The following is a 27,358-nucleotide window of genomic DNA, read 5'->3' on the forward strand; positions in this document are numbered from 1 at the left end:
CAAAACAACACAACGACAAAGTAAAAACACTGCCCGCTCCTTTTCCAACGGACTCTCTGAAAATATAGAAGCATTTGATGAAGCTACAGTGAAACAGTTTGAGGCAGCGAGCAGCCTTTGCTCTCTGAAATATGTGGGATTTCAGTGCCGCGTTGAAACCGTTTCACCTACAGTTCATTAGGATGAAAAATAATGACAGCGTTGCTTCATGATCTCTATCACTTCATGAAATCACTGCAGAAACACCTTCAGAGCGCCGACTGATGGTACCTATTAAACGTGAGCTTGTCTCAGTCGGGGATGTGAATACGTCCGGCACAAGGTCAATTATCAGGTTTTACACAACACGTATACAGTCTCCATCTGACTGATGAAAGACTGACTCTTACGCTGTTGATTCTGTATTTCTCACAAAGCCTGGCAAACCCTGCTTCACTGGTTGCTATGCCAACTCTTGTGGTAACCAGGGAGCTGGTGGGTGATGTTCTTTTCCTCTTGTTGTGTGTGTGGATTATTTTGGAGAAGCATTTGTACACTGAACACATGTAGCTCTTACAAAGCTGTAAAACCAGCATATCCATTGCATCACATTTCATCATCATTTGGCTCGAAGCTGCTGCAGAATGCCCTTTACTAAATTATACACACACACACACACACACACACACACACAAGTACACGTGGAGCACAGTCCAACATGATGTTTTCTTTACTATGAGTTGGCTATGAAATAATAATAAATCTTACAAGAGAGACAGTGTTACAAAATAAAGGTTTTTGTTTGTGGTACTGTAGTGTTACCAACAATGAACACAATTTTCTGAACAGACTAAAAAGACAACTGTCTTTGCTTAAGACACATAAAAGCTTAAAAATTCACGAGTGGGATATTTACTGAACAAAACGTGAACATATCTTGAGCTTGTGTTTACCACAGAGCGTATTTCAGGCATCTAACCAAAAACCCATTCAAAACACACTGACTTCAATACGAGGGAAAACATTTACATCATTTAAACCCTTATTAGTTTGCAATATTGCCCAAGACAATCATATCGAGGCTACGATCTAGTATTTTAGTTTGTAAAGGTGTCAGACCATAAAAAATCTCTTGTTGTCTCACAGTTTTATGAAATAAGTTTGATGTTTTATCTCACCGGCTGCCGGCTCTTTGGAGGGAAACAGCTTGTTGTCCAAAGTCATGCTGATGTCACAAAAGACCTCCTCCTCGTCTCGGTCAGCATCCAACTGAAAGGAGAAAAAAAAGAAAAGAAAAACCCCGTCTTTTATACTCTGTTCGTTCATTCACAATTTTTTTCTCTTTTTGGCCTTTAATTCTTTCTGCTTGACAGGAACGACAGATACAAGACGTAGGCAGAAGTCATGACCGGAAACCTAGAACATCACAAACACAAACGGACACGCTCAGCCCCTTAAGCCGCCGTGACATGAGATTCATTATAAGATCAAACGTAAGGAACAAGCTCTAATGCCGGGGGCTACGCGCTCGGGGTCATTTTGTATTCAACTCCCACCGGAAGCTTTAATGACATTCGATTAATTAGCCTCCCTTTCAGATTATACGGAGGCCGGCTGTCTTCCTTTGCACCAACAGTACTCAATGATTGACCGTGAAGAATGTGGTTTGTGAGCGAGCTAGAAGCTGATTGAAGCAGACTTCTCTTCCTCCTCAATCTGCTCTTTGGCCGTGCCCCTGCTCCCATTAGGGAGGATGACAAGGCGACTTTGTGCATACAGAGAAACGAATATACGGACCGGAGAGAATTGCTCTGTTTCCCTCTGCCTACAGGTGTGGGATTCTCAGCAGGGTTACTGCAAACTACACAGAGAAATGAAAGAGTGTCAGCTGTGGGAGTGGAGGTCAAATGGCGAAATGTAAGATAAGGATAACGCACAACCAGCAATCAGCCTTCTCCTGGGGTTTCCATGGGAACAACCTAAAAAAAGGACACTGCTGCGCTTGAAGCCCTGCCACTCCACCTGTAGAAGTGGAGCAGAGGGGAGGATTTCCCCCGAAAACCCATAAGACCTCTCGACGTGTCTGGCAGGATGAGCAGAGAAAAGTGACCGACTGTTGTCACACTGCAGCGTTTTTCTAACCGCAGAGAGGCTCAGTTCATACAGAGGCTACCCGAGGCTCTTCAGGGAAAGTGTCACTTTTCAAGGACACGATAAGGAGTTTTACCTTTTTGGAGAGCTTCAGAAAAGCTGAATGACTCAATGTCATTACAGTGGCTGTTCAGGCAGAGGACGAGGAGTGGGAACCTGCTGTGCAGCAGAACAGAGTGTTTGTATTGGAAATAAACGGGCAACTGGCTTCATTTATTAGGCTAATAATCAAAACTAATACTGCATCCATGCTGAGCCGGCTGGAATCTGAAAATGTCGAGTCCACTGTAGAACTTTCAGGTCGTTTTGCAAAGTGTGAACATGGTACCCTCACTCGTGAATCCCCCAGAAGGTGGGAGTTGAAGACAGGGGCCTCAGCCAGAAGTTTAAAGTTCACCCTCACCGCACGCTTGGGTTGAACAGGTCTGTCCGGCAGCCTCGCCCGCCATCTGATCCAACTCATCACCAGATGGTGATCAGTTGACATCTTTGCTCCTCTCTTTACCCGAGTGTCCAAGACATACAGCCGCAGATCTGATGATACGACCACAAAGTCGATCATAGAACTTTGGCTCTTGGGTGTTCTGGTACCAAGTACACTTATGAACCACCCTATGCTCGAACATGGTGTATCTTAGGGCCAATCCATGACTAGCACAGAAGTCCAACAACAAAGCACCACTTGGGTTTATATCAGGCAGGCCGTTCCTCCCAATCAACCCCCCTCCAGGTTACGCCATCATTACCCACATGAGCGTTGAAGTCCCCCAGCAGAACTATAGATTACCCAGTCGGCGCCCTTCCCAGAATGCTACCCAGAGACCCTAAAAGGGCCGGGTACTCCGAACTGCTGTGCAGTGCATAGGCACAAACAGTCAGAGACTTCCCCTCAGCGACTTGCATTTGCATAGAGGGGACCCTGTCGTTCCCCGGAAAAAACTCCAACACAGAGCTGAAAAAAAATTGGAAAAAGAGCTACTCCCTGTACATTCCAACAATACATGTGAAGTTGTGTTGATGTTACGTAAAGCTCAAAGTTGACACTCTCTGAAGAGGACAGACAAAATGTAAAATGAAATAAATATATAAGACATAAAATGCCCAAAATTGACATTCTGTTTTAATTTCTAAGTGGGAGATATCTTGATTTCTTTTCTTTTCTTTAAAATAAATAAATAAGACTGCTCATACTGATTAGCTACATTGCCGCTACCTTATTTACATTCCAGGAATAATGAACGGATGCCTTGTAACCACCCCCGGAGAGATACGGCTCCACGTAGGATGGCGCTAGGTGTCTTTTGTTTGTTTATATCTGTGTGATATCTAGCAGCCTGTGGGAAGGAAGCTGGAGCTGAACGCGTTCGGGGAACACGGTCCTTCTTCCTCGAATGACATTATGGCTTCAATGCAACAAACTATTTATCTCTCCTTTGCTGCAATTTCCTGTTAGGCTCCATTGTAGAGGTGTGTGTGTGTGTGTGTGTTTGATAAGTTGAGTCATCGTACATGACAAAAACAGACCTTCATTCGCACATCAGCAGCACTTTTTACACAACAATCTAAATATCACAAATCCCAAAATCTGTCACCGGCTCAAAAATTAAAATACAGTAATTGCATATCAGCGTCGCCAAAACCTTCTCACAATGGCAGAAATAGGACAAATTAATTCAGTGAAATGTTGTGAATTATTAGACTCGTAGATGTGTCGATGATGTGAAGTAATGAGTCACTGCGACTGTTCCTTTAGAAACTTATGCCTTCCTTTATTGGACGTGAGATTGAAAATGAAAGGAGTATTCTCAAAGCATTCGAAAGCATTCAGGCCTCAGAGAACAACTGAGTCTTGATAAATGATAAGCAGAAGGGACTCATCTAATCGTTAATGTTATCTTTAAAATCTGTGTTTGTGCTCAGACGGACTAGATACTGTTCACAACATTTGTGTTTTGCTTTAGTTCATTAGAGGACAGTCCGTTGCTGTTTAGATCAGTGTTTCACCATCACAACCACAACCATCGCGACCCAATTCACAATAGACCTTGTTTATATGTCGTTAGAAGAGTGAATTTGTCCCTGACTGCCATTTCCAATTATCAACCAGCCATTTTGAAAATATATATACGTTTCATCACAACTTCGTTATGCTATCTCATTATTTTTATCAGCAAAACAAACGGAATGTGCGCTAGCCTTTCATGTTAGATTCAATGTTATGAGTAGGCTACAGTCATCACATCAATACAAACATTTAGGCTCTCTTGTGTGGCTCAAAGGTCTATTGTGGATATAAATGTTAAGTCAATTTATTTAGTGACTCTATAAAATGCGAACCCCAGTCTTTGGAAATGATCGGTTTAGAAAACAGAACAATGCAACCGGGCCGTCCTTCAATCAGAGGATCCGCTAGTTCATGTCCATGTGTCCTTGGGCAAGACACTTAACCTTAAATTGCTGTTCCTGCGGTGTATGAATAGTGTGAATGGATAGTTAGAGTCCTGATGGGCAGGTGGTACCTTGCACGGTGGCCCCTGCCATCAGTGTATGAATGGGTGTGAATGGGTGAATGACATGTAGCGTTAAAGGGCTTTGAGTGGTCGGAAGACTAGAAAAACGCTCCACAAGTACAGTCCATTTACCATTTTTCCATTTACCATCAACAACTCAATGTCTCCATGACATTCATGTAGATTTAGGAACCATAACGAGGAATTTGTGCTGGTGGTTATTAACAGACAGACTATTGGAAAATAAATCTGAGGATATCTTGTGGATAGTCTGATTGTCTCTTCTGCCTGTTTGTTATGTTTTAAACTTTTATAAGACAGAGTTAACTGGGATACTTAGATAAAAGAAATATAAGAACATTTCAAGAATCCGTTCACGCTCATTAACCCACAAACAGAATGCACTTATAATCTAAAGCCCTTAAATGTGCCATACAACAATGTCTTGTTGTTCAGATGCTCAAGAGCTTAAGGACAAGACACACTTCTTCTGCAGATATTGGTAGAAACAAAGCAAACTCTCTCATCATACCATCAGCTACACATCTGCTGCAAATATAGATAGAAATATTGATACTTCTTTGTTTTTTTAACGCACTTCAGATTGAGCCAACCTTTGTTTTCTGAGGTGTCATGTCTGCGTGATTGCGATGATGATTTGACGAGTAACTAGTAGAGGGGAAGGGAGTAGAGGGGAAGGGACGCTGCATGTCTGTATCGACGCTGCAGCACCACCAAGAGAGTAGCAACAGCAATTTACAGTCGGGACAATCCATCGATAAGTGTTCAAAATGTTCATATCACTCAAGAGTACTTAACGGGAGAGGAAATTGGTTATCCCCAAGGTGTCTCTACAAAATCAACACGCCAAGTTGCACTGGGACATTACACCTGTAAGAGATCTTGGTTTGTTTTAAGAGCTTTAAATGTTATTTCTGTTGTTCACTAAAATTGATGTTGTATATCATCACTGAAAGCATGTAAATTGTACATCATCACTTGTCTCTATTCAAACACAGACATGCGTACTATCCCACAGGACTCACTGTCACGATAAGGCCCCTCTCCTGGAAGTATTTGACCAGAGGAATGGTGTTTTGTTTGAAGTTGGTCAGGCGGCGGTCGATGGCTTTGGGGTTGTCGTCCGGTCGTCCCTGCTGCTCGGCTCGTTTGTGCAGCCTCTCCTTCAAGCGGTGGTTGGTGCAGGCCAGAAACACCACCAGGTCAGGAGTGCAGATCTGCCGGGAGAGAGAAAGACGTGTGGAACATTACAGCCAAACCTTGAGCACTCGGATAAACCTTCATTTACATGTGATGTTCATGATCTGACCCGTTTCAGAGCTACAAACTGAGGAACCGGAGATCGAGCTCAAGGTCAGTCTCATTTCTTAATTCAATGCGCTCAGGTCAAAATGTCCAAAACGCAATTTGCATTTTGGATATTTTGCAAATTGTCAGTAAGGTCAAAAGAGATTGGATATATATTACAAACAAGCTCTGAGCAAAGTTATCTCGTTCAGCACAAATTACTGCAATCAGGAGATTCTGTAATAGCTACGACAGGCCTGTTGTCGAGATATGACGGCAAGAAAATACACACTGGCTATTCTAATTTGAGGGAAAAGGTCAGGCAACAGCAGCAGCACTGACTGAGAAATAGAGATTTAATTTGTGACACAACAATGAGCTTGGCCAGCTTCTGTTATTACAAAGTCCAAAACACAAAAGCATTCCTTAGTAACCAACGAGTACGCGGAATAAACAGGCTGAGCTGTGCGTTGGCTATTTAAAGATCAGTGAATGATGATGATGTTATCTATCTAATACAAAGCAGCATCAAAGGGGAAATAACTCAGTTCCTATGGCTCTGACCTTAAGTTGAGGCCAGTCGTTTTATAAAGAGGAAAGTGTTAAATGCTCTCCTCATCTTGAACCTGACAGCTAGTCAGCCAGCTCACCACCACTGGGAACTTCTCTTGAATACGATTCATCCTCTGTTGTTTGTTTTCCTGCTTTGTTAGATGAAATGCACTCAATGAACACTCTACAGTCTGGCACACACCCAGAGCCACAAATGGCTCAGATGTGGTTGTTGATAGAGGCACAAACCACTCGGCAACAGGACAAGTTTCTAGTTCCATAATGACATGAACACTCATACCCATTGTGATTTTTCTCCAGTTGTGCTGTTAATGTGGTGCAGCCATCAGATGCCGGCTGCTGTTTTGTAACAAGAAAGCATTATTAGATTTATCATCATTAAAACCTCTCCAGAAATGTATAATCATCGCATCACAGCATCTATTTTCAGAAACGGTTTTAATGCCGGCAGTTCTGTTGGTGACGCTATCTCTCTAGCTTAAAGGCCAGGAAGCATGTGGTATAAGCTGACACACGCACACGCACGCACACACACGCACACACACGCACGCACACACACGCACACACACGCACACACACACACAGAGTCCTAAAAAAGGTGATGTTTACTGGACTCAACAGCTAATACCCTTCTGGGATGTTGAACTACATTAGATTCAAGCATTAAAATGCTGAAATGTCCTCTGTGAAGCTAAATGTAAACTTGATGATGACGATTCTGTCGCTTACAAAATATAGACGTTATAAACCTTTTAGCGTTTGAGGAATTTACACATTCACTTATATAGTTTATCATGTTCGGTCGGAACCACTATGTATAGATGTCTGTACCAAGTTTTGTATTTGGTTTGGTGAACAAGACCTGTATAAAAGAAGACAACAAACAGCTGTTCCAACTTTAGTTAATCATGATGGACTCTTTCCTGAAATTGATCCAGTTAAATCTGCTGTTGATTAAGAAACTGATTCCCGGCATCAGTACGGACTGCTGTTTGCCTTTCGTTCTGCTCTGCCTTTCTAAGCATGTGGCGCTGCTGACTATCAGTCGTCTCCATCTGTCTCCATGAACCAGAGTTCTGGGGTCGTTTCCTCTCCTTCTCCCAGCCGTTCTCATGGAGAAAAACAAGTCTAGTCAATTTTATTTACATGGCCCAATATCACAAATCACAACCTTGCCTCAGGGGGCTTTGAAATCTGTCCAGAATATTAGACAGCCTCTGTCCAAAGAGGATTCAGATAAGGAAAAACTTCCCCAAAACCCTCGAAAGGCTTTCCTTTTGTCTCAGGGAGGTTTGAATGACATTAATGTCCAAACAAACAGAATTAAAGTACATAAGCACATTATTTTTCAGGCCTTATGGGCATCTATTATGTGTAAGCAGGCAGCTGGGTCCAGTGAACAGTTTTTTTCATTATCAATTTATCCACGGATTATTTTCTCAATGACTTGTTTGACATTGTGAAAGCTGTCCATCACATTTTCCTGAAGCTCAAGGTGACGGAGGACATACTAACGAGTGAGTTGATACGAGGTAATGTTTTTAGCATTCTTTTCTTCAAAAAGGATTTAAGCGATTAATCGATTATCAAAATAGTTGCAGGTTTGTTTTCTGTCGATCAACTAATTTAATTGAATAATCGACTGATTATTTCAGCCCCACCTCAGTATCTTCACAAGAACATCGTCATAACTTTCTAGACTGTCACTGGGGCAGTAACAATGGCATTTATATTAAAAGATTCTCCCTTTAACCCGCACTTCTATTGAGATTATTTTAGTGAATTTTGTCCCAAAGTGACGAGAAAGGCTGTCGTCTGTGATGCTAACAAAGGATGGACCTCGATCTTCAACTGTAACCTGCACAGATCTTTGCAAATGTCACCTTTATGCTTTTTATGCTTATTCTTACTGGATATGTATCTCGGTGCAACTTTCCTGAACATTAAAGGAGTGAAAACTTTTTTTTCTTCTTCTTACAAACATGCAAGCTTTGTTAGCTTGCTAAAATTAGAATTACATAACATTGTAACACTGTCTTTGCAACTTCCCTTTGTGAGCCTTCAGAAATATCGGTCTCGCAGGAGGGGGTAGATTAAGCCAAGTGCGTTTGCAATATGCAGTAAGTAATTCTCCTCAAAGCCAAATGTTTACTTCTCTCTGAGAGGAATGTGCAGAGAGAGTTATGGCGTCCACAAGAGCCTCCACAGCAAAGTGGCTGCTGCTCTGTTTTGTCCTCTTTGTTAAAGCCATCATGATGGATGAATAATTAAAAGACAAGATGACAGCTGCAAGCTGCAAACTGACTCATCAGTCACAAACGTAAGCCAATTGGCATTGTCTTACAACTATTTTCATTGTTTTGTCAAAAACCCAAAGATATTTAAATTACAATGATATATAACAAATCCGGTGTTCGGTAATTTTCCGTGATAAACAACTATAAGAGTAGTATTGATTAATTAACATATGTGTGTGTGTGTGTGTGTGTTGTGGATTTAGACATACACATGTAAATTGACAGGGATGAATAGACAGACTGACACCTTCGTAGTCGATAGGAGTGGATTTAAAAAGCCAGGAGGGAAGAATGGAGGCTTGGACGGTCTCACCGGGCCGCTATAAAGAGGAGGAGGACGGAAGGCGTCCCACAGGAGCGCCTCATAAATGGCTGCTGTGATGTTGTAAAGGGCAAAGTAGCTGCATGGGGTGAGGGGAGACTAATGAAAATGGATGCAGCAGGTTCTCAGAGGATCACTCAGAGCTCCCATAGTGCTGGGGAATATGGTATGCAAAATAAAGCACTGAACCTTCTAGAATATGAATTACATGATGCTTCAAGTAGCAGCAAGTGTGTTTGAGATTCATTTAGAAAGCCAATGAATCACTCTATCAGATTTAACCCTTTGAAGGTCTCCGCAAATATTCTGTTGACTGAAGCTCAGCAGAGGGAAACGGTTTGTGCTTCAATGACGTGTATTCAAGCTTGACCACTTCTATAAAAAATGCTAAAACACACTTTCAGCAAAGGTGGAAGACTGCAGTGGGCCCATGAAGTCTACTGGAAGAAATTGTGAAGATGAGTTACTTTAAACAATAGTTACACCAAAGTTATTGTAAAATAATCAAACTAGAAGAAAAGTGGATTCCCAAAAGCATAGACTACTATCTGAGAGATAAGGCAGATCACCAGAGATGCTCCAGAACAAAAGGCATTACAAGTTACGCCAATGGTGTAAAATGGTTTACTCTTCCTGTCCCTTACGAGGGCGTGGTCTAATAGGCCATTTATTTTTCCACAGCTAACAGACATATTTAGCATCGCTGAAATTAGTTAGTTAGGGTGCTTGCGAACGTTAGATGATGGTAGCTTATAATTTGACTAGACTAGTTCCAGATCTCGCCCGAGTGTTGCTGAGACAGAGAACAAAGTTAATTTTCTCCTTAATTTGTTTGCTTGAGTATCAGAATGTCCTGAAGATATGCGGCTTGTGAAAAATGGCTCCAATATTTATCCTACTTCGGTCATAATCTGTGCTCATATTCACTTGCACCATTGGAGTTAATGGACTCAGGACCTTTCCGCTAGTCTCCTAAAGGGGCGGGACCTATTGTGAAAACAGACACAGGAAAGTGTGTCTCCTTTCTGAGCAGTCTCTGTATCACCAGATCAACATCAAATCCCCATAAGAAAGTAAGAAAACGTAAACACATAAGAGTCTATAGAGTAAAACACATACAGTACAGACTCTCTGTGACTTTGTAGCCGAGTGTGTTACTTTCTATCCCTCTTCATCTGTCTCGGCCCTTCATCTTTATTCACAATGTCTTCTCTTTCATCGTCTCAGCTTCCTCTTCTTCGTTACGTCCGTCTGTTAAGAGTCCAAGTCTTAAGTGTTGTTCTGCTGCTTATAATGAAGAGTTTTTGAGTTATGTCTGCAGCAGCCTCACTGGGACACTTAAGAGAGACAATCCGGTATTTTTAATACATACAGGTGCCATTAAGTAGTGCCTGTCCAGTAGTAAATTGCTCTGCAATGTAGAGTTAGATAATATATTCCTAAATTGCGTGTACCAGCCTTTAAAATGTGAAGACATCCTGCTATGACGGCCTAATAGGCTACTGAATATATTTGGGTTTAAAATGGTTGTTAGGACAAAAAAAGCTATTCAAACATATCCCATGGGCTCTGGGAACTTGTGATGGCCATTTTGATGGCAGCTTAATCAGTTATTAAAATAATCATTAACTGCAGGCATAACTAAGTCTACAGTTTAAGTATACACAGTCAAATCTAAATATTTCACATTAAATAACCTGTTCTTCTGAACTTTAACTAGTTTCTGAGTTTAACCTCATTTTCTATTCATATAATTATGTACATTTGTAACTTCACCAATAAGGGCGGGAAACCTGTATGTGGCATGAGAGGGAGGAGAAATCCAGGGGACAAAAAGGCTGGCATCCACTGTGCTCCACTTTCTGCTGCTTGTAAAACTCAAGAGCCGATGGTAATAAGTGAAGGCAACTCAGATGAATGAATTAACATCTGGACTGTCAACCTTACACAATTAAAGTGATAGAGAAACAGAAACAGGATTTCGAAAAGTGACACTCACTGTGGTCTCACAATACACCCAACACAAGGTCTCGGCATCTCATTCGTGAAAGCATACCACTGTTATTTACTCTCTTTGTTCCTAAGCTGCACACAAGCTCCTTTGTTGCCACCTAATTCTATTGTAAATCCCAGTGCTTCTGTATCTGTGCATTATTGGTTGAGCGGTTATCATCTCCCGTGCAATCACCATGACAGTATGAGCCTTTTCTTCAAGCGGTTGCCGGGACACGGTAATAAACACAACTGTATACATGTGTTATCTACGTGATTTCATCTCCAGTGAACTTCCTCTGGTCCTTATCTAACCCCCGGGGCCCATTTACAAACTGTCATCAACCCTTTTAGCAATCCTTTTATGCAACAATTAAAATAACATTGCGATAATAAAAAAAAAAAATCTTTTCAGCTGAATTTAATTTCTGTGGTTATCTATTACGAAATGTGATTTACCAAATTATAAGATGAGAGATCAAGCTACATTTTAATTATGAGACTTCCAGGCTCCTTGAATGTGGAAATGCCTGTTAGTGAGTTAGTCACTAACTGTCTGTTGATTTTCTATTTACAGCCTCAGCTGATGTGGAGACGCCGAAGGGAAGGTAATCACATCTGATCTGCTCCATGTTTGAAACAGCTGGAGTGTCTGATAATAACCGTAGTCATTTCTCAATTTGTGAGTCCTATCAATGAGAAGTGGGGTGCGTGATTGTGTGAGTATTGTCTGTTTAGAAACCCCTCTCTCTGTACATGAGCCAGCCCCACATAGCATCTTGTTTCTTCGCCCGGGTTCCTCGTGCAGCTTTCAGACAGAAAACATGCACTAAGTGGAATCTGCTGTCAGACGAGGCGGACCTTGAGACACCAGAAACCACATTACAAGAGCTCATTAGACTTGGTCTCTTTACAAAAAGAGGGAGAGAATACAACAATTACAGGAGAGACGAGAGACTTTAACCAAAACACGAGAGAAGGTTAGCCGTCCACAGTGGTTAGTGTTATGAGCCGAAGAAACCAGACACAATGCCTGAATCAGTTTGCTTTGCAATAGATCAGGTAGGCCAGGATGATTCAGATTAGAGGACCGTTTCTAATACAAACATACACAAATGTGGAGGAAATTGATGCTCACTTGTTATGTAAAGGAAATGAAAGTAAAGAAATAGAAGAATTAGTTACAGTAGTTAAATAATGTCCATCTTAATCGCCAATAAATTAATTTAAAATCTGCTGTTGATGTTGGTGTACTGGGGCTGCCAAAAGCTTTTATGGTGACAGTTTTAAACGCCCCAAATTATAGGTCCGTCTTAGTTTTTTTTATCCTCTTTAACAGCATTTTGGTAATCATGGGGCACTGAGGCTCTCATTTCCGACCCACACTAATGCATTTTTAGCAATTTGTCAAGAAAGATAGACCCACCACACCTATTTGATTGAAGGAAACCTAAATAAATATGCACAAAGGAAACAGCATTTAATTGCAGGATTTAAAGAGTGTTGATGCTAATCTCCATCATGCCTGCAGTGGATGAATCTGACTTAATGAACCACAACTCAAAAGTGTGGCTCATCCTGATTCATTAATTTACCTTATTAGTTTTTTTTAATATTTATTAAAAGCCAACAAGACAATTAAAACCTTATTTGAACAGAGATTCTAAAATGTCTTAAAACTAAGGCTTTAAGGCAGTGCTACAAAGTGAGGGAAGAAGCACTAAGTTTACCTTACAGACTGAATTTAAGGGGGAAAAAACTCAGATGTAAGTTCAACATCCTCGCTAGTTAACTGCACACGTTAGCAGAACAAACAGCCCAAATCATAAATGTCTGTCACATCAACATATCAATACATTCTTAAAAGAATCATCATTTAAAAAAAAAATCGTACTTGAATAGTTCAGCAATTTATCGCAAACACAAAAACAACAAACATTCCAGCAAATCTTGTGAGAAAAGCAATCACTAATTCAGTAATTTGGGAGCTATAATTACACAGAAAGTCAATGCAATGATGGAGGGAATGGAATACAAAGACAATCTCTCGTTTCACTCACACTAATCAGTAATATGATATTTAAAACCAAACTAAATAATAATATGAGAACGGCGACTTCTCATGAATCACGCACCACTCTGACTAACTCTGGAGCAGAGAACATATTCACCTCCTGGACTGTGATTCCTGTCTTAATGGGACTTGAGACCCTAATGGCCTTCTCTGTCGTTCCCTGTAATGCAGCTGAAATGACCAGATCATAAAGTCAATCTTAATTCACGCTGAGCTGATAGACCCCAATCCATTCCCCAACCACTCCAAGAGTCATTTAGTGCTCATTTAAAAGTTGATGAATGTTAAGTGAGTTCAAATGTGCTGAAGATAATCAATCTTTGTAAAAGCAATCGACCGTTGTGTCACATAATGGACCACTCAACTTTAAAAGATACATTTCACTTAGTGGGGCTCCAGCTTAGACAAAAACACTGTTTAACATTTTGTACAACAGCCAGTCCTCGTTTATCGTCCTTGCGTTGCTTATTTACAGGACCTGACTCTTAATTTAACTCCTTTTTCATGTTTTGCCAAACTGGCAGGTGATGCTTTATTGATCCTGAGGTCAATTAGGCAGCTGTTAGGTATTTCAAGGCTTGCTCTGGGACACTTCAGAAGAGGTTTGACAACACAGATTGTGAGCCAGTCTGCCGGTCAAAGGGTGGAGTCCTTGCTCAGTGTGCCACTACCTTCAGGATCACTGAGCATTGACTGGACAGCGGAATGGAAAACCAATGTTTCACTGTTGAATACGTGAGCAGCAGCAGCTGAAACACGTGTGCTTCAGGCCTTGTGAGCATGAACACCGTGAGGTGTAAGTCAATGCTTGCAGGAAATATTACACAGTAGACAAAATCAAACCTTCCACCTGACGTTGCAAGCACACTGACTGATTTATAGCTCATATTTCAGATGCAAATAATATCCAGCCAATAACACTATAGAGTCAATATATCAGTGAGAGAATGAAACAATAAAGGTGCATTGCTCCATACATTCTAAATGTACAGTCATCAGTTATATAAAACTAAACTTTTTGGATAAACTTTAAAACTGATTCAATATTTACAACTTATCAAAGAGTTTAAATTCCCTGACAGGGAACCCGAGGCGCTGTGCAGCATCTGATATCAAATAGACCAAACTCTGGCGGTGGTGTGCGACCAACTCATTTACATATTTGGTTCGTAGCAGAGGCCACCTGAATAGCTCATTGTGTGTGTTGGACTCTGAAACTTGTTGAGAGTGAACATTGTTATCTATCTCGGGTGAAGTCTTGAAAACCGGTCTTAAACTCAGCACAAATTGTTGTTCCACATAGTCTGCACTAAATGTGACGGCCAGCTGCTCCATATGCTGTTGAAGAATGTTTCTAAATGGCACATTAATGGTGGCTGCTATCATGTGCAATTGAAATGATTGCTGATAGGATGGGTCTGCAGATTGCAGATGAGGTCAAGAGTCGAGGACTGAAGAAGATATTCAACATTCTTGGCCAAAACAAAACAAAAAATCAAAATCAAAAACGTTATTAAATCTAAATATTAACGATGTCAGCGAGCATCTGGAAAGCTGCAGCACTCACCGATGTAACGTAAAGATAACTTAGTATGGACTCCGGGCAAAGTATGAAGATGTAAGAGTTAATCCTCTGTTTTTGAATAAACCTGAACTCACCTGGTCTTCAAAGGACAAGGCCTGTCCCACGTCTCGAGGGAACCCATCTATGACGATACCATTGGCATCTGGGATCTTCATGATCTTCTGCTTTATCTCAGTTATTGTTGTCTCCTGGAAAACAGCGACAGCAACAGGATTCATAATTACATGTAAATGTCAAAAGAGCAATAAACAAGACAATTACTGGCAGGGGATTAATTGGATTTTCCAACAATACAAATAACTGTTGATTGAAATTCTGTCTTTCCTGACTCACATTTCACTTTACTTCATGCCATTTTAAATGCTTAACAATGTGGGCAGTTCTCTAAATGAGCAACTGGTTGTCACAGGACATTTCGGCTACGAATTATAAAGCAAAGAAGTTTATTGTTGTAATTAGAATCTGCTTTTCGAGCAGGAGTTTGATGGAGGAGGTGAGTTTACTGTAGCAATTCCCAGATTCATCAAGGTTGTAGATTAGTTAAAACCCTTTGATAATGAATAATGAGTAGCTGATTCAGAGTCATAAAGAAGGTAAATGGAAAACTACGACAACACATCGGAGAATTCCACAATATAATTCATTTGTTTATCCAATTGTACTTTAATATATCTGAATGTGGCTTCATTGCACCTGAGGCCACAGAGTGCCAGCATCGTTTAGCATCAATTACTTCCTCGTGCCCGGAGGTCAACGTGTTCTAATGTATGTCCTCGAGCTGAATGCATCATACGATATGACAGAGATACATGAGCAACGCTCGGATCTAAAAATAACATCCGTAGCGAACGCTGAGTAACACAGACGTTTACTTTCCCGCCACACACAGAATAGAAGCAGCAGCGCGACAGACTACACAGAGATTAAAGCTCTTCTAGACTCCATCGAACAGATTAATGTAGTGTAAGGTAAAATGAGAAAAGCTTAACTGAGAAAAGCCCTTCTGATCCACTGCATGGCTTGATTCCTGAGCTCTCACAGGAATGCTAGGCAAACAATCATCTCTGACCACCAAAGTGCCGATCTATTTATAGCACTATAGCAGCAAACATACAGTAGCTGGACAGAATCATCACCAAAGTTGCATCCAACATTTTTCATTCACTTCTCCCTATATAATAAACACTGTAGTTAATTCATTCATTTCCTATTTATTTGGTAGGGACGAATACAACATACATGGAGAATCGCACAAGAATTTTCCAATGCACTGTATCACAGCATTTATAGCTATCCTGCTTATTTCCAATGCCGGTCCCTAGAAGGGTCCTAAACTCTATATTGAACAGTCTAACAAATGTGACACAATACATTGTGGGATTTTATTAAAAAGCAGGGTACATGCTCTTGACACTACTTTTTTACTCCACAGAATTTTTACTGGTAATCCCTCAGTGGTGAATTCACAGAGGGATTAACCGGCTTTTACAGCCGCTAAATCTGCACAAATAAAACAAAAAGAAAGTAATTCTCAAAGCGATGAAATGAATGAAATGCACCCATAACTTAGCTGCCAAACAAATAGTGACTCGGCTCTCCTGTGCTATTTGCACACATTTAAATTACATAATATGCATACATTTGGTGCAGTATTGTCCCCATTCTATGCAAATGAGCCTCAAAAACAGTCCAATTCTCAAAGATGAATTGCTGGTGGTAGAGAGACAGCAAAAGCTAAATAATAATTAATAGATCTTTGAAAAAAAACATTTTACTTTCTCTTTGTGAAGTTTAATTGTTTTTCCAAAATTGTAATTTGATTGATGTCCACTGGTGCACTTACTATATTATTTCCTGTAATTGCAATATGTTAAAGTACATTAACTTCATGCAGGTACACTAACTGCTGCTGCAGCAATTGGTTTAGCATATTACAGTATATACATGTAGTATCTAGTATGGAATTAGCACACAGGCTTCGTTACACTGTGTGTAGTACTAAAATTCAACAACTGTAATTTTAAAGGGTATAATTGGGTCTTTAGATTACTTTTTACAAGGCAGTGGATCCTGCTGAACCATCTCAACATGACATTTTTCCACAGTCTGCGGATATGTATGTACTAATAGTCTTTAATTTTAGACCAGACAGTCACAAATCCAAGGTCCTCTTGTGTTGAGACCTGTGGGATTTCTGAGGGAACAAGTGCAGATAAATACTGAGTCACATGACCTTCCAGTGGGTTACAGACAAATAGCAAGAACTTCAAGTTAATGTAGCAGTTGGCAGAGTGTCCGTGATGTATTTCTGTGTGTTTGCTGGATTTCGAATGATTTGCAGCACTTGAGAGACTGCACAGCTGAGCACAGTTACAGAACCTCCAGGCTACAAGAAGAGACGCATGGATGTCTTTTTTTCCAGTCTACTTTCAGAAAGAAACATTTTAAATTATAGAAATATGTGTTTAAAGGAATAGTTGGGAAATTAGGTAAAAAGATTGTCACCACTCTCATGTTTGTATGCTTAATATGAAGCCGGTTAGCTGAGCATAAAGACAGTAAACAGAAGCAGCTAGCTTGGCTCAGTCCAAAGGCAGAATATATGGCCCTTATATGGTCACATTGTGTTGTTTATGTTTGTTATTCTGCCCCCGTTAAGCACTTTGTGACTTATGTCTGTGACAAAGCGCTTTATAAATAAATCTTACTTACTTACTTACAATATCCACCTACCTGCACCTGTAAAGCTCACCAATCAACACTTTATATCTTGTTTGTTAAATCTGTACAAAAACTGACATGTAAAAAGACAAGTTGTGGTTTTATGGGAGGATTATTTCTCGCCAGGGTGTTTGTTTCACCCTGTTTCTGGTCTTTATGTCAAGTCAAGCTGAACGTCTCCCCTCGGTAGTTTCATATTAAACAGACAGAGATTATTGATCTTCCCATCTAACTCTCAGTAGGAAATGTCAAACTATTCCTTTGGTTTATTCTTATGAACATCATTCTCAAAGGGAACATCCAGGCTTTCTTACTATTGACAGACATATTGACATCCACTCAAACTGATGATTGATGAATCCTTTTGGGTCATATGGTATAAAGGGGAGAGTAAAATCTATGTAACCTGCACTAAAACAACAAGCTGTGAATCAGTAATATGTCACTCAACACATCATAAAACAATGTTTACACCAGCACCGCTGTCATCAGGGCTCCACCTTAAAGCTTCTGCAACACTCATACACAGAAGTATTTTTGCCTTTTGCCTTTTCCTCTCATCACTACATACTACATTCATCATTATGAAACCAAATTCTCCTCTGCTTTGCTAAACTATCAATAGCAGGAGATGAAATGCTCAACAGACACATAAGTCACTTCATCATATCTGATATGTCTTTAGGATGATAAATGAAGAGGTGGGCAGTTATTAAAGATAATTCACAAGGAGACGCGAGCAAAGAACTGGCAGTCACTAAGCAGGTGGGGGCTTGGTGTTGGTGTTACTGCCTTACACCCCGCTGCATCACCAACTCATCATGTATGAAGACCCCTCTCTCAGGGGTTTTCATTATTCAAAATGTAACCAGACAACCAGAATCACTTCTCTAAAATCTGTTCATATATAAGATACATTCTTGAGAAATGCCTTTAAGCTCATAGGTTAAAAGTGTGTTTATCATGACAACCAAACCTCCAACCAAAGTAGCATCAGTGACATACTTGACCCATGACTCTACACAGGGCCATCCATGACAGAGTTATATATTATATAACACTAAACACTCTCACGCAAAAAGAGGCTTACAAAGTCTTTACGTTAAATGTGCCTATGACCAGGATGAATTGGTAGAGGGACATATGGGACCAAGGAGGTGGTTTTGCATCGTTGAGCCAATTTACAATCATGTATACTTGAAATAATAATAATTTTTTAAGTTTTAGACTGAATTCTTATCTTCCATGTTCTGGCTGCAGCGTACATTTGTAAGCTTTTGTGCCCATATATACTTGTAACAAGTCTCTGCTGAAGTCTGATTGGACCTCTTCCTCTTTGATTCGTCACATGTTTTTTTTGTATCTGTTGTCCTGTGAGGCAATTTGTGACAGAATTTTTAAAAGTGCACTACAGCTAAAGTTTGTTATCACTCTTATTTCGTTCCTGACAGCCACCAGGGTCTGTTCATTTCAGGAGACGAGTAAAATAAAGCTGGATTTGAAATTTGCGTTTGTTATGCCATCCATCATATCAAATCCATCACAGCAAATATTTCATCTGTATTTTTTGTGAAAGTTATCTAACGTGTTGTGTGTAAACATTTAGAAAACTATTGTTAATGGTGAATTTAATGCGCCTCCAACAAAAACATTGCATTCTTTATCTACTTGTTGTCATCCAATACCAAAGACCATTCTTACAACCACGTGGACCAGCTCCATTCACTGAGGAAGGCCTTGGTACAGTTGAAAACCCTGGGAAAAGTTAGCAAGAGCACCTTGAGGGGAACAAAGCAATGTGACACTTAAACTGTTATTGATTTTCTTTTAGGTGGCTAAAATAGTTTTCCTGCTACCACCGTTCACAGCTGTACATCGCTTTGCTCCCGTGCTGGTAATTCTCTCCGTTTCTCAAAACTGTGAGCGTGCCAATCACCGCCTCCTGTAGATAATACACTGACTGTGGATAAGTATCTCATGCAACCCCACTGCAAAAAATCCAAACCATCCCTTTAATTGTTCACCTCAGATTATGAGTCTTAAATCCATCTGCATCACCATGTGTTGATAATCATTCTTTGAGGAAATGATTTCTTTTTTTAAATTATGAAGTCAATGCAATCAAGTCTCCCTGCATGTTTCCTTTTTATACTGAAGTTACCTAAAACCAATGGCTGTGTGGATGAAAGAAAAATGTATGTTTTTTCTTCAAAAATCAACCTCGTAGTCTTAATTTCATACATATATTGATCTGGGAAGTGTATTAGGCATCATGTACGTTTCGTACACAGTGTTTGAATGACTTAAAGCACAAATAGCCACAGGGGGTCTGTGCTCATTTTCTTCCCCAAGCAGAGTCATTATCTTGAAAACAAGGATGCTAATAAGACAGAGAAGCGTCCCTCTCTGCAGCACACATGCTGCTAATTAGTCCCTTCTTACATGCACACTGTGATAATGACCTGCTAGTGACTGGACACTCCTCTCATATTTTACACACACACACACACACACACACTTTCTCTGTTTCTCTGCTACCTGTGGTGCCAGCTCTCCGTTGGTGATGATTTTAGCGATCAGGCTCCACTTTCTGTTGCTGGTGGCGTTGTGGATCATCTTCTTCCTCAGCAGCTCGCCCACGGACATGTACTGGAAGCCATAGCGCTCGGCAATCTTCAGGCTCTGTGTTCCCTTGCCGCTGCCGGGGCCACCTAGGCACAGAGAGAAGGCTGTTGATGTTTTGGGAGAGAGTTTGTCATCTGTGTGAAAATGTATCTGTGTGAGTGTGAAACACTGTGTGTGTGGGTGTGTTAGCGTGGGCGCATGTGTGTATTTGTGAGAGAAACACAGACTATGTGAGACTTTGTGTGTGTGTGTGTGTGTGTGTGTGTGTGCGTGGCTCTGCTTGTGTTTGCATATTTGTGACTACGTGTGTCTCTCTGCGTGACTGTGTGTTGCTGCCTGTGTGTGTTTTGCGGGGGAGAAGGGCATGTGGGGGTGGATGAGAGAAACAGGTATGTGTGAACCTCCTACATTTGCTACCAAATCGTTTTCTTTACAATCTCTATATTTCAACAGGAGCAAGGATGTTCAGAGGAGCGACAACAGGAGAGGATAGCTCTTAGCTTGATGCTGGATAGTTTGGTAGAACATCATTATGAATATATGCCCTTTTCTTAACATTTTAGTGCAACCAAATTGTACACATAAAATTATAATAATTCCTCCAAAAGAAAAAAAAGAAAACACAAAAAGTTGATATTTTGGAATTAAGTTGCCCATCGAGTCATTTGCGATAGTATCTTACAGATACAAGAAAGACATACTATACGAGCTGTAATAAGTGATGCTCATAATTGTGTAATAAGAGAAATAATAGTGTCAACGTGCACAGGTGCAACTTATAACGTTATAGCTTATTTCAGTTTTAAGTAATATTTCACCCAATAAATGTATATCAAAACTTTTCTCCGTTTTTTGATTCTTTGTTCCCAGTGGAGGCATGCGAGAAAATCCACGTTTCCTTCCAGAATTCAAGGTAACACGGGGTGAGTAATTGATATACAAACGGTCATTTTGGGGGTGATGTAAGTAAGCATTATGAGCTGTTGCACACGATATTAACTGGACCTGATTTTCTTCTTCTATGATCATTTTGTCTTATGAAAAAGGCCCATAAAGTTAACAAATTATTCTTGTCACGTTGTGTATTAGAAAAGATAAAGTGAACGTTTTGCAGGAGAGAGAAGGGGCGGGAGGATCAGAGAGATACTCTAATATGTATTCAGCAAATATGCACTTTTATCTTACATCTGAGTATTTCGTAATGTTGGACCCAGCCTCCTCCTGACCACACGTGTTTTTGTCAGTCCGTCTCTCTATCCCTGCAAACCTGACATAGCATTTGCCATGATCCTCCACAGAGATGACAGCTGCTGCCATCCTGGTTTCCTTTTAAAACAGGGCACAATGTGCGCACAGAGACGAGATAGGAGCTGGCTTTGTGCTGCGAGGACAAATAACCATCAACCACACCACAGAGGGAGCGAACATCCCGGGTACACGCCAAAAATCAAAACATACTGCGGCAGAAGGGCTGTCAGGACGTTTTTAAAAGCTTTTAACAGACATCGAAGTCTCTTTATTGCTTATTTAAAACCTTAAATAAACTATTTTAAAGAGGGTTTATAAATAGCATAGTGTCATTACTCTCATTGTGCAGCTGCTGTGCTTAATTCATAAGAATAATGAATCTATTTAACAGGTTAATGCAGATCCATCAAGGAAATCAGATTAGGAGAGCGTGAGTGTCTGCAGTCAGTGACATGCAACGAGATCTACCCCGCTGATACCAACAGAGAGAGGCGGGACCTACTTTTTAAAATACCAGGAAAAACACACAGCTAGTGCACACACACACACACACACACACACACACACACACACACACACGCACTCCCCGGCTAGATTCCCATCCAGGCCATTTATTTTTAGATCATCAACGAGGCAAATATAAACTTTGTATATTTGTTGAGCCTTTTATATAAATGGATAAAGCTTTCACCAGAAGCATTAAAGAGACACTGGTTAGAGTGTCCATCTGTTTACACATGAAAGGATCTTTACCGACATGTCTTATCTAATGGAAAACATGAGTCAGCAGGAATCCACATGAGCAACTTCAAATCTATAACATCAGATGAGGAAACATTTTTGCCTCAAAACGTCCTTACGCTTGTGCCGTGTAAGGTCACGGATGTTTCTAGCTTTAATGTCTGTGTTTTGGTCGGGTGCACAGGTCCTTTACCGATGACGAGGATGACTTTTGGTCGCGGTCTGGATGGATCAAACACCTCGTACTCGTCTATGAGCTCCGCCGTCTCCGACAGGTCCGAGTCGCTCTCGATGGAAAACTGGCTGATGGGAGGGAGGCGGTCATACCGTCTGTAGGGGAAATTGGGACTGTCGGGCATCACTGTAACACACACACACACACACACACACACACACACACATACAGAGGTATAGATGAGAAACAATTTGTCTGCTTTTGTCTGGAGTGTTGATGATTTTTTTTCAAAAGCCTGAAGTTTACTATCAAACTATCTTAATTATCATAATTATGTTCCGTCAGTCACTTTAAAGTTGCAAATCACATTTCAGCACAAAAAAAAATAAAAACAAGTCATGTCTGTGTTAACAATCAAACAGTAAATTTGAGCTGAAACCATCTTAGTGTGATGAATTCAATGCTCTATTCAGGTTGAAAATTATACAGCTGTCTCTGGTGATGAAGGCATTGATTATAACACATTTAACAAATAAATCATCACTGCATGCTATTACAAGGGAGCAGAGCTGCTTTCATTTACATGCAGAACCAATATCATCTCTTTACACTGTACTATAAGCGAGAGAATGGTATTGATCATGCATTTTCACTGATGACAATACATGTCTCAGGGATGGAAATAGATTTTTTTTTTAATTGAAGGGAACAGAGATGCTCTTTCACAGGAACATTTCAGAAAAACACAAAGAATGTTGCGAATAGAAATGTATGCTCCCCCGCCTGAATCCAAAGGCTTACCTTTGTCCTTTTAACATGTCTTACACACTAAAACGTCAATCAGGCCAAGATTGGAATCATTTAGGAGGCGAGCGCAGCTTCCCCTTCCAGCAAATGTTTTGAAACATGGTAGATTTGAGCTTCAGCTTTTAGCTAAGAGGGGAATTGTGGGACACAGGAATCTCTATCCCTGATTAGGTTGCAGTTCCCAGCAGCTAAACACTGCAGCTGGCATCTTTCAGGCATCTAATTGGGCTAAATCAGAATTTCTCAAAGCAGTCGGCCCTGAACTCTCCTTCTCTGTGAAGTTGTTTAAAAACAATATCTGTTCACGTCTGCATTATTGCTGTGAGTGACGTGCCTGTAAGCTTAAAGATGGCTTTTTTTAACCACACAAACGTAACTTTATTCTATCATGGTAGTTACTGTGCTGTGCTCATTGCTGTCACTCTCTCACCCATTAAACAAAGAAGTTTGAATATACAGTAGACCTAACTATACAGTAGAAAGGTGCACTCAGTTGAGTATCTCTGCCAGGTGTGTCTGCATCAACCACTGCTGTAATGTTTGATTAAATGCACACAACCCAATATTGGTTAAACCCCCTTCTAGACTGCAAGTGTATCAGACGTGTTTTTCACTCGCACGTCTCACACAACAGATACACTCTCATTTGAATCAATGTCTGCAGCGGCTCTGCTTCGTCTCACGGGCGTAACCGTGACTTTAAATGTTTATTTAGGCTTCAAGTCAATTTTTTCCGACAATACACCTGTAAATGTAAGGCCGATGCCCAATAAAAAGGCACAGAATAACTATGTCTCTTGCTGCAGGGCAGCAGCTGAGCGGTGGCAATGCAGTCAGCAGTGTGTGTACGGGTAGTTCTGTGAGCTGATAGCCAAACATACCGTCCAAAACAATAAAATTGAGCAAACTGTTTAACCTCCACTGTGTTTCACTTGTGGCCGCTACCGGTCAAGGGCTGGTTAAGACTAGTAAGTTTGGAGTCAGCAGTCAATCAATGGCAGTATCAAACAGGAAAAACCATGAGAGGTCCTTGAGCATGTGAGTACCCAAAAATTGTATGCAGTTTGGTGCAGCAGTTTGTGAGATCAGTCGTAGACAGATCAGAGGTGCGCACGTACACACACACACACAAACACACACACACACACACACACACACACACACACACACACACACACACACACACACACACACGACTCCTGGCTGAGATAATAAAACAGTGCAAACAGGAAAAGTCATTATCATATGACAGCCATCGTCAACTTTGCTCTGCAAATTCAAAATAGGTTTTGCATTTTCCTGCATTGGTAGGTCCACAGCTCAGATAAGTGATGAATGGGGAGCTGTTTGGTATTCCCTCTCATGTGAATGGTTAACTACTGTACACAAGTTCAACTGTCTTTTACTGCACTGTAACAGTGAAGGCAGCACAGGCATGTTCAAGGCAGAGATCTGCACACTTGATTCTGTTTTTGAACATGTCAGTTTGACAGGTTTGGGAGCAGCAGCAGTGGTTGCTTTTAAACTTTTTACTACGGTGTGTTTGTGGGCGCTCTGGTGTCTCAACAAATGCTTCCTGCACTTTTTGGAAACTAAATCTATCCGAGAGTATCGATGCATACAGCTGCACTTTGCGCAGTAGCTGCAAAAAAAAAAAGTTTCCTATTTCATAACAATCTAAAAGTTGTTGCTATTTCCAAGAGTTGCACAACAGTTTCAACAATGTTTCTACAATGGGGCGAATGAAATGTCAACACCCATCCTGTTTAAACAGGGAGCCAGTTGTGATTGTGCAGGAGAGGAAGATGTTCTGCTGCCAGCATCTGGCAAAGAAGTCAAAAGATATATATTTTGGCTTCTAACAGCTTTTTCTCTGCCTCTAATTCAGAATAAAAAACCCAAAATGAGTTGCAATGTGTAGAATTAGATGTGTGTCGGGGCTGCAAATAATGATGGTGTTCATTTTTGATGAATCTGTGGAAATATTTCACTTTCTCAATTAATCAATGAATTCATTCTTTCACAGGGCTGACATAAAAATTGACATAAAATAGTTCTAGAGCCTGATATGACGCCTTTAAATGCCCTTTGTTGGTAAGAACAGTTCCCAAAGATATTAAATGTTCTGATATTACATTTTCTATCTTCACATTTAAGAGGCTAGTATCTGCTTTTTTGCTTGAATCACAATGTAAACGATTATTTGGTTATCAGAATTGTTGCAGATGAATCGACTATCGATGAATTCACTGTTGGTCTCGGCTCTTAAGTGCTTCAGTGTACTTTACAGTCAGCATTCCCTGCTCACCATTTCTAAAGAGGGACCTGCGTGATTGCCCGCCGTTGAGAGGAGGAAGAGACTTCTTCTCCTGGCCCACAAAGGTATCCCACCGCACTTTGTCTGGTCCTCCGAGTTCCCTGGCTTTCTTCAGACAGCCCTCCAAGTAGTCGATGGGGTCGTCGGGCCGGTAATACATCAAGCCTGTCAGCAGGCTCTGGAAAAAACATTGGAGGGAGAACATGAGGGAGATGTTTGTTCTGGCATCTCTACGTCTGTGTTATAATGTGTTGTTCTCTGACAGCGTGGCGGCAGTGATTAGCCCGCCTTTTAATGAGGAGAAGTTTTGAAGTGCAGATCTGGATGCCTTGGCTTGGCCCGGCTCCATCGGGGGAACAAAACATCTCATTTTGTCAGAAGCCCGTGAAATTGGATTCAGGTCATCAGACTCCTGTGTTTATTTGTCAGGCTGATATTGTCGAGGAGGAAAGCCAACCACTGCGATGACTGTGAGAACGAATTCCGAGCCAGAACACAAGTAAAGTGTGTGTTTGTGTGACATTTACCCCCTCGACCCTGAATGTTTTAAAACAATACCTTCCTCTGGGACTTCCTACTTCATCTCCACCCTCCCCACTGACAACTCCCACCAGCAGCAGCAGCAGCAGCAGCAGCAGCATGAAAACACAATTAAAGCTTCTCCCAACTGAAAACAATTGTACGTGCTTATTTAGCTGATAATGATGACATGTTCATGTGAGAAGCAGTAAAATCACAGTGCAGTTATGATGATGATGATAATGTGTCACTTCACTGCTCAGTGTCATTTTAACTGGCTGTCAATAAACAAGCAGTGATTGCTTGCATACATTAGCCGCACTTCACTTAGGATTGAGTTGAATTAAGTGAATTAGCTAATTTACTATCCCCTCAGGGAAATAAGTGATACTTGTATTTGTGTCTAGCTGCTTAATTGAGAGTATGTGCTGTCTGTCTTCATCATATTTTAATGGCACTTTTTACCCTTTATTGTATAATAATCCTGTAGAGATTTCAGTCATAGTTCATTTTCCAGGCACCTCATATTTTGTAGTATTTTCGTTTCTGTCAACCACGAATGTCTCACTATTATTCTTTTTACAAGTGTCATATCATATTATTTCCTTCAAAAATGTATTATGTATTACTTTTAATGTTCTTTTAATTTTGAATTGCCAAAATAAAAGAATGCAGTCTCCAGTAATTGTAATAATTTATTTCAAATCATGCAGAGGAGGAGAGGACTGTCTTTTTGGTTTAATTGCAGTTTGTGTACGATTATTACTATAACAACACACTGAAGCAGTTTTTAAAATGACAAGTCAGCAGCGTTTCTCTCCTCGTTTAAACCTCCATCAGACAGAACAAGATGTGTTACATATCAGAAAGAGATCTTTACCGTCACTCTGACTCTGGCATCGATAAGTAACACGAATCTTTGCGCAGAAATCTCAGCGTCAAATCTGCACGTATCATCTCATCCCCACAAAGCTCACGCCATCTCTCACCTCAAATAGTTGAGGTATCTCCCGCCGTGCGAGATACTCCTTGGCATCGTTGGTATTCATGTCCAGTCGGATTTCCTGTGAAATCACAACTTGTCCGGAGCTTTGTTTTTGCTTCTTCAGATGTCTCAGTGCCTCAAGGTATTCTCTAGTTAACAACTGGGCTCCAGACGGTTTACCATCAGCGCATTTTTGCCTCGTGAGTGGACTTTACAACTGGATTCCTGCAGGCGATGCCACCGCGCCACCCTCCTCTTCGGTGATGCGGATGCGTGGCTCGTCCGTCCTCCCTCCCACAGCGCTCTGCTTCCAGCGTACACCATGTGTGGCTTGACGTTGGCACAGAGGTTGCGCGCTGTGCCAATTAACGCGCGCACCGCCTCCACAAGGCGTATTTCACACGGTTACACTCAGCCTGGAAACTTGTG

At 40.9% G+C, this 27,358-nt stretch overlaps 1 protein-coding gene across 1 annotated transcript in view; it reads right to left on the reverse strand.

Annotated features, from left to right (window-relative positions):
- ak5 (adenylate kinase 5) overlaps positions 1-26,993 on the reverse strand; it is a gene marked incomplete at its 5' end in the record, with an annotated part of 54,231 nt that extends 27,238 nt beyond the window's left edge. The window contains 7 exons of the mRNA XM_079172689.1: positions 1,158-1,248; positions 5,687-5,878; positions 14,866-14,979; positions 20,051-20,223; positions 22,320-22,487; positions 25,417-25,603; positions 26,934-26,993. Of these exons, the coding sequence (XP_079028815.1) occupies positions 1,158-1,248; positions 5,687-5,878; positions 14,866-14,979; positions 20,051-20,223; positions 22,320-22,487; positions 25,417-25,603; positions 26,934-26,993 (985 nt within the window). The remainder of the gene's footprint in view (positions 1-1,157; positions 1,249-5,686; positions 5,879-14,865; positions 14,980-20,050; positions 20,224-22,319; positions 22,488-25,416; positions 25,604-26,933) is intronic.
- Between the last annotated feature and the right edge of the window lie 365 nt (positions 26,994-27,358).

Source organism: Pholis gunnellus (assembly GCF_910591455.1).
Source record: "Pholis gunnellus genome assembly, chromosome: 14".
NCBI classification, from domain to species: domain Eukaryota; kingdom Metazoa; phylum Chordata; class Actinopteri; order Perciformes; family Pholidae; genus Pholis; species Pholis gunnellus.